General features: G+C 39.2%; 1 protein-coding gene across 1 annotated transcript in view; it reads right to left on the bottom strand.

Moving 5' to 3' along the window:
- Window positions 1-221: 221 nt before the first annotated feature.
- EPHA4 (EPH receptor A4) overlaps window positions 222-13,184 on the bottom strand; it is a 154,276-nt gene continuing 141,313 nt past the window's right edge. The window contains exons 15-18 of the mRNA XM_030916812.1: window positions 12,646-12,839; window positions 8,853-9,008; window positions 7,593-8,516; window positions 222-2,724 (exon numbers count right to left, since the gene is read on the bottom strand). Coding sequence (XP_030772672.1) covers window positions 8,402-8,516; window positions 8,853-9,008; window positions 12,646-12,839 — 465 coding nt within the window. The 3' untranslated portion in view covers window positions 222-2,724; window positions 7,593-8,401. The remainder of the gene's footprint in view (window positions 2,725-7,592; window positions 8,517-8,852; window positions 9,009-12,645; window positions 12,840-13,184) is intronic.

Here is a 13,184-nt window from a genome sequence, read left to right as displayed (position 1 = left end):
GAATGCCAACCAAAGTCTATAGTCTTAATTACAATGGTCTAAGTCAGATTTTCAAATGCATTGTTCTCAAGGGTGAAGAATCTTTAGAAGATAGTAATTTTTAACCTCTAAGTATGCTCAATTGGAATTTAAGACTGTTTTAATTAAATGACAACAAATAATTAATTCATTTAGGCACACCGCATATATATAGCAAAAGTTATTGAAAAGAGACAACCAGATTGCAGGGTTGTATACGGCAACTACTTTATTATTTTCAAATGCAAACTCTCTGCATTTAGTTTGCTATTTTACAATTTTACAAACTAGGTATAAAAGACCATAAATAAATGACATAAGTTATGTGTACCTAAAGTTCATGAAGGGAAGAAAAATACCTTGACAAATTAAAACAAAATAGAAAATCTATGTCTAACTCAAGAAATCACTCAAATTTTGGAACGTGTGAACCGAACAATGTTCTGTTAATTTTTCGGTAGGAACTAAATTATAATATGCCTTATACGTTCTAATTTTAACCACAGTCCTTGCATATTCCAACATACTTAGAGTGATACAAAAAATAAATGCACTCTTCAGTGTGTATCAATGCTTGATGTTGTTTGGAGAATGTTAAATAAGTGAAAATATTGCTTCTAGAACTTTCCTTTATGGGTCAGAATTTAAGTGTCTTCAGACAAATATTGAGGCTATACAGGTGTACGGATTAATACACATATCCTTCACAGATTGAATACAAGAGGTCTCAGAACGCACACACCAGCAGTGTAGTGAGCACAACCTTTCTTTAAAATAAGAACTTTTTTTAACACACCAGAACATTTCACTCGTAAGATTGCTAAAAAAATAACTTGGGGCCTGCAAACACAAGGTGAAGCTACTTGATTTGGTGCAGTGGGGTCGTTTCCCGCTGCTCTAGAGATCGGCACATGAGTTAGCATTGGCGTTCCCTCAGCCAGGGCTTGCTCACGGCTAGACCCAGACCCTGAAGTTGGCCTCCTACCTTTACCTCTGGAAAAGATGATCTGGCCAGAGATTCAACCTCATTTCTTTATACATATTTTTCAGGCATCAATGCATAGGCACATCCCTTAAAAAACATATTAAGGTCCCCAAAAAGGGGTGAAGTAACTTTGTCACTCTGGCATAGAATACAATGCCACACACCCTGTCAGAATGTAATAAATATTTATTGATGATTTTCTCTACGTATTCAACAATAAATGATTCAGAATCTATTTTTTTCCTCATTTTTCCCTGATTTGATGTTATAGCTTATATAAATGGCTACAGTTTCTGCAACCATAGCTTAGGATAAGCAAGGCAGCCACTCAGATTATGAAAAATGGCAGTAAGTTGGCTGGAGTTTGGTATACGTTATCTTACATCAATACTGAATCTTCACACTCCGGAGCTCTGATTCTAGAAGGCTGATGCTCTTGTGAGGGCAATAGGAGTTAGCTGCATATTAATTACTGTAGAACTTTCCTGGTAATTAGGGAATCTGAAATTGCCTGAGGCCATTTCATCCCAACGACCTTAACCTCAAGAGTCACTGGCATGTATTTTTCTGTGATATTGGGAGACAAAGTATTAATCCAGGACACACCATCTCAAAGCTGACACACATATCTACGTTCATCTGCAAAAGTATATGAATTGCATATATTTGTTCGCATTCAACAAGTCCATTTATGCAGGAAAACAAAGGCTACTTGTACTCCATTTGGGGTTACCAGACACATTCCATCTCCTTCTCTCTCTCCGTCAAGGAACTGATGATTCAGATGAGTTCAATCAGAATGTGTAATTTTGATGATGGGTTATCACCTGAATGGATTTATATTTTAAATTACTCCACCCTCAAGGTGAAAATGCCTCTGTCCAAAGCTGTAGAATTCTTATTAAGGTTAGTGTGACGGCTACAAAATACAGGTATAGATCCAGGATGCTGAACATCTCTGGGTTGTCTTTCCAAGGGGACGGTCTCCAGGTCCACTGCATCATGTGGTTCTTCATCTTGAAACTGGTGGAAAACCAGAACTCTCCAGGTGTAGCATGCCACAACATTCACGGGTAGTCCTAAGCATGAGGCTACACACATCCACACATCCACACACAGACACGCACGCATACACACACACTCACACCTATGTACACACATCAAAAGAGATAGTCAGCTCATATTTAGTCTAAGAAAAAAATATATTTATATCACTGCAATGGCACACCCTGGGTAAAATGTTACTTCCGCAATGCATATCATAGGCAGCTCATGGAACTGGCTTTGTTTTGTGTGGTTGCACCTGACCTGGTGTCCATAGTAAGACCTGTAGCATTTGGTCACTTGCTGCCACACCAATGCAGCAGTGACATACAGGAATGAAATATGGAAATACATATAAATAAAACCGCAAAGAGTCCGGGGGCAAGGGCTCTGCAGAGCTGGTGCTGAGACAGTGCATTCCTCAGTGCAACTGGAGAACAGATGCTGAATTTTAAGTGTTTGCTGTTTCTTTCACTGGGAAAGGGGATTTGAAAGTCACACATTTATTCTTTTTCAGGTATAGGTGTTGTTTCATCAGTGTCTTTGCCCCAGAACTAGCGTAACTGAAGCAGAAGAAACACATTTAGACGGAACTGAGAAGGGTGTGTTCTGTTTTCTTCCAGGGGCTTTGTAATCAACAGGAAGGGCTGTGAGGCCAAGATAGCAGAATCTACTCCCTGTAGATAAAAGAGCAAGACTTTAGACAAAACGTCAACCAATATTGTGAGCCAACTGTCAACCACTATTGTAAGAAAGAGTATATAGGTTCACAGAAGTTGGTATTCTTCAGTAAAAGTAGTTCAGTGCGGAGATCACGAACTATACTTTCCTTTTCTGAAAAACAGCAATTATAAAAACAAAAAGAATGTTTACTAACAGCTTAATTACAACTCTGAGATAGGCACTATTCTTATCTCCATTATATGGATGAGGAAAATTGAGCATAAGGAGGCTAAGTACCCGGCCTAATGCCATACCCTCTGGAGTGGCAAGGCTAGGATTACCCACAAAGTTCTAGTCTATATTTATGCTTTAACCACTATGTTGAACAGCCTGTCTATGAAATGAAAATCCTGCCTTGTTTCAGTTCACAATCTACCCATAGTCAACAATAATGATCGAAAAATGCAAACTAAGAAGTGAAAAAAGGTGGTTATTTTTCTTAACAAGAGAGTAACTCCTGATAAATAGAAGTATCTAATGTAGTGAAAGACCCATACTCTCTACATGTAAACGGGCGGGAAAGAGGGAACATGGGACACAGGGAGAGACTTGCTCTGTCAATGACAGAGGTCTTCTAGGCTCAAGCCTCCTTCTGCATACCAAGAACTAATCCGCCTCAGGCTGGAATTCTAGACATCAGCCTGGAATCGAACAAGGCTGGCACATAGCAATGGAATCATCATGGCTCCTCATTGTCCATATATTTGTCAAATAATCAACTCAAACCAAAGGAAGATCCCTTCTTTCATTTGTAACAACCAACTATCCAGATTACTTATTGGACTATACCTCCCACCACAGTGACCATGTTTAGCAGCTGGTGGCCCCAATCAAAGGGCAGTCATTTAGACCAATATGCACTTTTATAGATTATTTTGCCTATTTTATCAAATCACTTGTTTGTTTTACATATGTGTACATTTATCATGTAGAGAATAAAATTTATTTTTTTGTGGTAAATGACCATATTTAAAATTGTAGAAAACACTTTAGTCTATTTAAAGAGAGAGAAATAGTTTTCTGGCCAGGTGCTGTAGCTCATACCTGTAATTCCAGCACTTTGGGAGCCCAAGGAGGGAGGACTTCTCGAGTGCAAGAGTTTGAGACCAGCCTGGGCAAAAGAGCAAGATCCCATCTTTACAAAAAAAAAAAAAAAAAAAAAAAATAGCCAGACATGGTTGTGCACACCTGTGGTCCCAGCTACTCAGGAGGCTGAGGTGGGAGGATTGCTTTGGCTTGGAAGACACAGGCTGCAGGTGCCATGATTGCGCCAGTGCACTCAGTGGCGACTGAGTGAGACCCTGCCTGTCTCAAGAAAGAAAGAAAGAAGGGAAAGAAAGAAAGAAAGAAAGAAAGAAAAGAAAGAAAGAAAGAAAGAAAAGAAAGAAAGAAAGAAAAGAAAGAAAGAAAGAAAGAAAGAAAGAAAGAAAGAAAGAAAGAAAGAAAGAAAGAAAGAAAGAAAAGAAAGAAAGAAAGAAAAGAAAGAAAGAAAGAAAGAAAGAAAGAAAGAAAGAAAGAAAGAAAGAAAGAAAGAAAGAAAGAAAGAAAGAAAGAAAGAAAGAAAGAAAGAAAGAAAGAAAGAAAGAAAGAGAAAGAAAGAAAGAAAAGAAGAAAGGGAGGGAGGGAAGGAAGGAAGGAAGGAAGGAAGGAAGGAAAGAAGGAAGGAAGGAAAGAAAGTTTGCTCATAAGTTATCCAGAAACAAATTTTATTTAAGCAATTTAAAATTATAAATGTGGGTTAGGGTATTACTACCCACATCTTGAAGAAGCCATTTGTTAGCCACTAAGGCTGTTCATTTTGACAATTATGTAAAAATGACAGAAAAGTCATCAAATCTACTTTCTAACTATTTCCTCTCTGGAAATTAGTCAAGTCCATCAAATGTAGTTTTTGAAACCTGAATGTGCAGAGATTTCATCAGGTAGGCAGGTATTTGAAGTATGAGGAGAACATGAATATGATCTTAAAACTCTAGAGTGTATTCCACATCCTATGGCCACACAAGGTTGGTGATGGTTTCTTTTGCTACTATAAATTCTTAGAGGAGAAAGAATGGTCTCATAAACACGTGTTGCCTTTCAGTCTGCCAATTCCTTCTCCACTTAACATCTGGATATCAATAGATATTACTTAAACATATTTGTAATATTAAGTAGACAATTTGGGGACTTGTGTGTATGCAAAAATGATTGGACATTTGAAGTGAGACGTACGGGAATGTGAAGACTTGAATCTACTTAATGCCAGGATAAGAGTTGAGTGAAATGAGCCTTCTTCTCACCATTGAATTCAGGCAACTCCTTTAACATGGGAAATTTCTTAAACAGAGACCAAAGCATGTGGTCTACATAGGGTCATGAGTTAAAGATAATTCATTGTGACTAAATAAACAAACGCTTGTTCCTTTGAGTCAGTCGTGACGACATCCAAATATCTTTACCATCCAGTTCTTTTCATTGCAACAGAATTTTACTTGTGTGTATCACTGTCTTTCCCATTACAAAACAATAATTTTATAAATGTCAAGGCTAAATAATGCCTGTTTATCCTGCCAGCATAACTTGAAAGGTCTACCACCATTGTATAAATATGTATTTACCTCCAAACTCTCATAAATCCATTTAAGTGAAGAAGCTTCACTGCATGACCCCCCTACCACTGAACTTCATTTCACCCCACTCTGGCATGTTGTAATAAAACAATTGGGGTCACAAGTGAAAGACAGATGAATAATACTTGGACAATGTTGGAGGAAGAAGTGCACCTTTCTTCTGTGGAATTCACCGCGTTTCACTTAAGAATATTTCATACACACTTGCAACACCACCATGCATTAGGAAAGGTGTTATTATTAAGGTATCATTATCTCTCTAATTTCCAGGTGGAGGAACTGAGTTATAAAGAAAAGTGGAGCGAATTTCCTAGTGTCAACATTTCAGTTGGCTTCAGAATCCATAGCTGTCCAGATGCCAGAGTCTGGCTCTGCGCCCTGGGAAACAATGCATCATTCCTATTGTTCTCACATTTCTCTTCTAAAACTTCATGGAGGCAGTGCAGAGAGTTAACACTTTTACTGTTGCTGGATATTATTTAAGGCACTTGGAAAGTCCTTTCTTGGCCTTTGCATTGGCCTTGACTCTAATATATGCATATGTTGAAATTTTTAGGATTCAGAAGGCAACCTTTGAATAAAATAAGATTTCATACTTCACCTCTCTTTTGATCCTTCCCTGATTACTTCATTTACAGAAATACCTGCTGAGCAGGAACAAAGCAACACCAGCATAGTCTATAATGTTAATTTGTTAGGCTATTTCAGAATGGACTTGCTCTCTTTTGAAATGGTCTGCCTTTAATATGTTCAGTGTTTAGAAAACACCTTGTCTTAAGTTGTTGACTTTAAGACAAAAAAAAAAAACTTTTAATTATTCCATGTATGCAAGGTAACATTCTGTTGTAGTTAAAATATAATGCCAGCTGGGAGCAGTGGCTGATGCTCTGGGAGGCCGAGGCAGGTGGACTGTCTGAGGTCAAGAGTTCGAGACCAGCTGGGTCAATGTGGTGAAACCCTGTTTCTACCAAAAATACAAAAATTAGCCAGGCGTGGGTGGTGGGTGCCTGTAATCCCAGCTACTCAGGAGGCTGAGGCAGAATTGTTTGAACCCAGGAGGCCAACGTTGCAGTGAGCCAAGACTGCACCACTGCACCCCAGCCTGGGCAACACAGTGAGACTCTGTCTTAAATAATAATAATAATATTATTATTATTATTTTTTTTTTTTTTACCAACCAAGCAAAAAAAAAAAAAAAAAAACAAAAAAGTCCTATATTTTTCAGCTTTTAACATGAATATCCAGAACTCCTAGATTTTTACAAAAGTGGTGATAAAACAAAAATTGTTGGAGTAGTTTTAAAAACAAATTTCACATTCCTTCTGAACAGAAAAGCTTTTACAACTAATGTTGCAAAAAAGGTTTTTACTAAACTGTCATGATTTGACAGCATCAAATTTAACATTCCTTGCTCTATAAGAAATAGCTTTCAGGATACAACCAAGGGGAAAAAAAGGTCGTTAAAATCAGCAACTCTTGTTTAAAAGTGATAAAAATGAAATAACTCAAAAAAAAAAAAAAAGTTAAAATGTGTCCAGTCCAAAGTTATGTCCTTTGCTTCTAGGAATGAACAAACTCAATGCCGGGATGTAAAAATAGAAGCATTGAAAGCTAATAGGTTTATGATGCATGGTGCATTTTTCAGTAGGTCAACTTTCTGATCATGAGGAAGCCAAGGCGAGTTCCAAGTCTTACCACTGGCATCTTGGTAAATCCTCTTTGGCCCTGTTTGGGGACAGAGTTTCCTGGAGCAGGACAGAAAATGAGGCTAATGGAAAAGTCTCCCCAGTACTTCTCCATTGAGGTAAACTCTCCAAAGGAGAGAGAAAGACTCCTGTGCTTGCTGCCTGGTGCCCAGAAGATACTCAATAAACATGTGTGCCATGAATGAATGGCACCAAAGGACAGCAGGAGCCCTTTGTGATGGAAAGCACACAGCCAACAGCCAGCGAGTGTCTAGGACCATCCCTCAGAGCCTGACCTCATCTGGTTCATATGTCACTTCTCCCCGGAAGAATAGCAGGGAAACCATACTGTGTTTGGTCTCCTCTTTCACTGTCAAAAAAGGACTGAAATCCCGAAAAACATCGGCACAACCTGAGAGACGTGAGAGAGTATTTTTCTGTTTTCAGTATTTCGAATGACATCAAGGTTAAAACACGAAAGAAGTTTTCACTGGAGAAAAATTCATTCTTGGTTTTTGGACTTACCTTGCAGATCTGGGGTCGCTCCTTTAAAGGAGCGAAGTGTGAACGTTCTCTATTCCAGATTGTCACAGCCCACTATCCATAAGATAGGACAAGTTTGTAGAGTCCTAAAATAAGACTTTATATGGCACAGCCTCAGGCCCAAAGAAACAGACCTCATTTGTCCACTTAGGGATTATGGGGCTTGGTTTTTTGTATATATATATTTTAAATCCACTTTCCCTTTCTTTCCAGCCCCCTGTGTCATAGGAATTCACCAGGTGGCTTGAGCACTGAAGAGGCAACACGAATGAGCCATGTCGCTTTCTCCTAGGATTTTTTTTTTCCCCCATGGTATGAACCAAGCCCTAAAAGCCAAGCTGAGTCCTTAAAAAATGTTCCTGGGCATGGTCTTCATTCCAGTGAAAGAGAGACGACTGTAATTTATGCCACAAACAAAACACAATGGTTGTAATTCCAAATGGCGAGAGAGTCAGGGATGTCTCAGAAGCTCAGTGTCCGGCAGCAAATACAGCATCAAAACTCGGAGGCAGTGTTCTATTTCTATAGGTACATGTATTTTACAGACTGGTGATGAACAGAAAAGTACTTCTGAGAAACGATTTGTTCCAGGTCTAATTCAACTGACCGGCAGTCATTTCTGTAAGCCCCGCAGGTTCAGCAATCTGTACACCAAGCAACGCTGCAGACATTTTTTTAAATTTCTTTAATTTCAGAGGGCGAAGACGAAGTAAAAAAAGTGCAGTTCTTCAATTAAAGTGCATGGATGAGGTAAACTAATTTCAAGAGTTTTGAGTTTATTCAGTACTGGCTCAGACAGGAACCATTCTGCCGTGCATCTGCTGCATTTGGGTTCGCATTGCCTGGACGCTGCTCAAAATCTTATTCTGGTGCGTGATGGCTGTGATACCAATTCTTGCCAGGTCCCTGTACATAGGGCGACAAAAGAGGGGCAGAAAAAGTCATGGGGGCTGACAGTCTCTTTTCTAGGGCTTCATGCAGACACACATTTGAATCAGCCACAATTAATACAGCACAACAAGGCAGGTGTATTAAAATGTTTCATTAAGCAATTTAATGCAACAATGCAGCTACTTTATAGAGGCTGTGTAAAATTACATTCAATCAAAACGAGAGGCATTCCAGTTTGTTTTTGTTTTTGTTTTTTAAATGAGTAGGATGATTATGCAGCTCAAAGCAAAAAAAAAGAAAATACTATGAAATCTAGATTTACCCTTTCGTGTTACATCGTTGAGTACTTACTCCTGGTTCACGTGCACCACAGCCTCTAGTGTGGTATAACCAGCAGCTGTGAAGTTATCCTTATACCGGTCCATTTTAATGGCCTGGAGCCAATCGCCCACTGATACCACAGCAGAGAATTCAGGGGAGCTTGGATCCAACAAGGCAGTGTTAGGTCTAGAAACAGAACAAGAAAATATAAGCAGAATGGAGCTACCAGTGAGACAAGAAGACTCTGAAATCTGATTGCCTCAAATTAGGCAAGGAGAATCAAAAAGCTAAGAGAAGGTTTTGAATGGAACAACTGTTGTTAAATGTAACCATGCGACATTTTGCTCTTAATTTCACAAAGCTGCTAAAGCACGTATCAATCATCCTATTTGTTCTTAATTCTATTTCCTGCGCTTGTTTTATGTGGCCCTCTGAGGGCATTCATGCTCATAGCAGGTCTTTTAACACCTAAGCCTGGCGTGAAGACTAGGAGAGCCCTCATGGCTGAAACCTGTTCAGTCTTTGCAGAAAGAGTCCAATCTCTGCCAGCACTGAATATTACAGACTTTCGTTTAGCAACTATGGAAACCCTAGTGAAGTATGAGTAAGGAAAACTGCGAGCTTGCAACCTGCCAGACTGGATGGAAGCAGAGAAAACAGCAAGAATTCAAGTCCAGCATGCTTCCAGCCAGGTCTGCAGGCAGACTTGGGGCATTCAAACAAACTTGGGACAGCAGGGAGTTAATCCCCTCTTTAATCAACCCATGCCTGACCAGCACGAGTGCCAAGGCTGGCAGAAGAATGGCCACTTTGATCACTGTTTGGATTGCGGAATGTGCTTCTCGTATTCCCTTGCTGGGGTTCCTGAATAATGATTTCAACAAATTCAAAGCACTTCTTATTAACTTATTTATTAGTTTACTCATTTCTTAGGCCAGGTGTTTTCTATTAGGTCACTGTCACAAGCAATTACAGGTAGGAATTCTACCTTTCCTAATGATATTGACACATAAAAAATCATTTACTAATAAAAACTATTAAGAGAATTATAGTTAGTCATCCTCATCATCCAATTGCTTAATAATCAGAGTAGGGCTTCATGGGGGTATTTTATGCTACCTTTACTATAATAACCTGTAGAAAAATACTGCTACTTGTTAAGTCATAGTTTTTGAACTCTGTTTTCCCTAAAAATTACAGAATGTGTTTGATCTTAACACTTTCACCTGATTTTCAATGTGATACTATATTTAAGTACAAACATTTAAATCAGAATTATATCATTACTACTAAATTTTCAGCCAAAAAAACCCTTTCCTTGTAAAAACAAAATTAAGTCAATATAATGCTTTAATTTGCTACATAGCAGAATTAATCCAGTTCGATTTTTTACATTTTAATTTTCATCTAAATCGACTTGATTTGTATTTTTTTATATAAATATTTTAACAAAGACGTGTTTTATCAATCAGTTTCATGTCCAAATAATACCTTGCCATTGTAAACTTTCTTTTGTGTCCATTATTTCAATATAAATTTGATTTTCTAAGTACAATTCTGTAAATGTTTAAGCAAGAATAATCAAGATGTAATTATTCTTTTAATTTTGAGTCAATAACAAATGTTACCTCATAGAATTTTGGACATTTAATTGAGTATGGCTATAAGGCAATAATATTTGTTATTAGACAAAAGCCAATAGTTTGCATTTACTTCTGACTTTAAGTCAAAAGCATTAATGAGGAAGACGTAGGCTCTGAGCAGCAACAAGGTCAAAATGACCTTACAATGAAAATATCTTCACTCAATGTCAATAACTTTAAGGGTTGTTCTTAAGCTTGTTCTAGAAGCCTTTGTGCTCTTGGTGGCACACCATGACATTAGCCTAATTTTGTGCTGAGTCACATACCATGTTATACTATGTCTCATTATAGGTAAGCCATAATAAGCTTCAAAGCTATTTAAGTACCATCAGTGAAAAGAATTTAGAACTGATAATAGTGTATCTAATACCTCAACTTGTTTTGTACCTTGGGGCAAAGCAGATGCTATGTGGTAATAGTGGTTGAATGACTTATGCTAACAGAAGAAGTACCAAACACCAAAAAACTGGCCTTGAATGGACCCTCAGAAAAAATACATGGGCTCTGGTGCTGAAAATCTAAAAGGCAGAAGAGAAGTCAGCTAGATCTGGAAAGGAGGCCTTATAGTCATCTACTTCACCCTCTTGGAGAACAGAAGAACAAGAAATAGCCTCACAATACTAGGAGACTTTTTTTATTTTTTAGTTCACATAGTGACCAAGTGGCAGAGGTGAAATGTTAACTCAATCCTTTTCAGTTTTATTTGAAAAGAGCTAGACCATTGAGGATTTTGTGTCGTGGCTAATGACAGGGATTTGAAAACCTGGAGGAGAATATCGGGTATCTCTACTATCTATTCAACAGTTCTCTCTTTTTTTTTTTTCATGTAATGTGTACTCCTTCTCTTCTAGGATCTTTAGTCTAAGTTTTCAGGAGAAAGATGAGAGGAGAACACCACAGGGCCTGCAAAGATTAGAAGGGCTTAAATACTGTGGGAGAAAATGTCCTATTTTTAACACAGGATCATGATGAACCAGAAGCCTGTGAGGAGCCCAGACTTGGAGATGAGTGAGTGTCTCACCTCTCGCAGGCCTGAGTCACCTGGTCTATCATGCCTGTATTCTAAAATTATTTAACTGATAAAGATGGTCGACACCCTTTCAGAAGAGACGACTAATATGTAGATATCCTGAACCTTATACCAGTAAAGTCCATTCTCCATATAGAAAGTTCTCACTGAACTTGTAGGACTTACAGTATCTTTATGTTCTCTACAGACTGATATGCTTCTTCATTTTGCTCATTCCAAGAAGATAAGTACCTCTTTTAGGTGGTCCAATCATTTTGGTCTTTAAAATCATTCCCAAACATTCATCTGTGTGCTTTGTAACTCAATCATTTCCTATCTTGGCCCTGTTTCCTCCTACTCTGAAAGACTCAGAAAAGGGAAACCAGAAGAACTGAAAACGAATGAATCTCTTTCTTACAACAAACACTTTATAAGTCAACTTAAAATTGCTGTGCTTAAGCCGGGCGCGGTGGCTCAAGCCTGTAATCCCAGCACTTTGGGAGGTCAAGACGGGCGGATCACAAGGTCAGGAGTTCGAGACCATCCTGGCTAACACTGTGAAACCCCGTCTCTACTAAAAAATACAAAAAGCTAGCCGGGCGAGGCGGCGGGCGCCTGTAGTCCCAGCTACTCGGGAGGCTAAGGCAGGAGAATGGCGTAAACCCGGGAGGCGGAGCTTGCAGTGAGCTGAGATCCGGCCACTGCACTCCAGCCTGGGCGACAGAGCAAGACTCCGTCTCAAAAAAAAAAAAAAAAAAAAAAAATTGCTGTGCTTAGAGACCTGTCTGCTAATCTTTATTTCTTACTATTACAATGTTTCTGCCCCATTTCAAAATATAGCTGATCTGAACGTCTTCTAAAAGTAAATTTCATCCCTATTCCTAAATTTCAGGTCTGGCATCCTAAAACAGGCACTTCAGTTATTTCTTTGCTATTATTACTTTTTAAAGCTTTTTCCTTATAACTATTTGATGGCTGACAGGTATTAGGTTATTCAAAATGCTGAACAGAACTACCTTAAATACTGTACTAATTGAGAAAGAAGCCACCCAGTTTGCAGAGAGCCATGAAGTGGCCTCTGATGAAGAGGCAGGAATTTAAGTGAGTCACCACTTGCCTGCCTCCTGTAACGTGTTCTTTCATACATCACTATTAAGTAAGCATGGCTGACCTGGAGCTCTCCGTCCCTGTCCTCTTCAAGCTGTTGGGGTTGCGGATGAGTTTGTCCAACATGTTGACAATCTGCCCAAATTTAGGCCTGTCGCTTCTCTCCTTCTGCCAGCAGTCTAGCATCAGCTGGTGGAGTGCAATGGGGCAGTCCATTGGAGGGGGTAACCGATAGCCTTCCTCAATGGCTTTAATCACCTATGGAAGACAACAGGATCGTACGTTAAGCTGCCAGGCAAAGCTGCTGTTCAAGGTTCACCCTTCTGACTGGCATGTTTCTTGTGCATGAAGCTGCCAGCAAGCTGGAGCCTGGGAACAGCTCCAACTCCTTCACATGAGCCAAAGCTAGACCTGAGTATCACTGGCAACAGGAGAGGGAAGCCAGCTGTTGCTGTGAGGTGTACTCTAAAGGGAAGATGCATCAATCATCAATGTTCCCAAGTGGTTAGAGCCCAATCAGATCCACAATGTGGTGTCAGTTTTGGTGATGGCCCTCAGAGATCACATGGCCCTGCCCCCTGCCTCCAGTCCCCTGCCCCGCTC

The sequence above is a fragment of the Rhinopithecus roxellana genome, chromosome 14 (assembly GCF_007565055.1).
Source record: "Rhinopithecus roxellana isolate Shanxi Qingling chromosome 14, ASM756505v1, whole genome shotgun sequence".
In the NCBI taxonomy this organism is placed as follows: domain Eukaryota; kingdom Metazoa; phylum Chordata; class Mammalia; order Primates; family Cercopithecidae; genus Rhinopithecus; species Rhinopithecus roxellana.
This window is presented reverse-complemented; position numbering and strand designations above follow the sequence as displayed.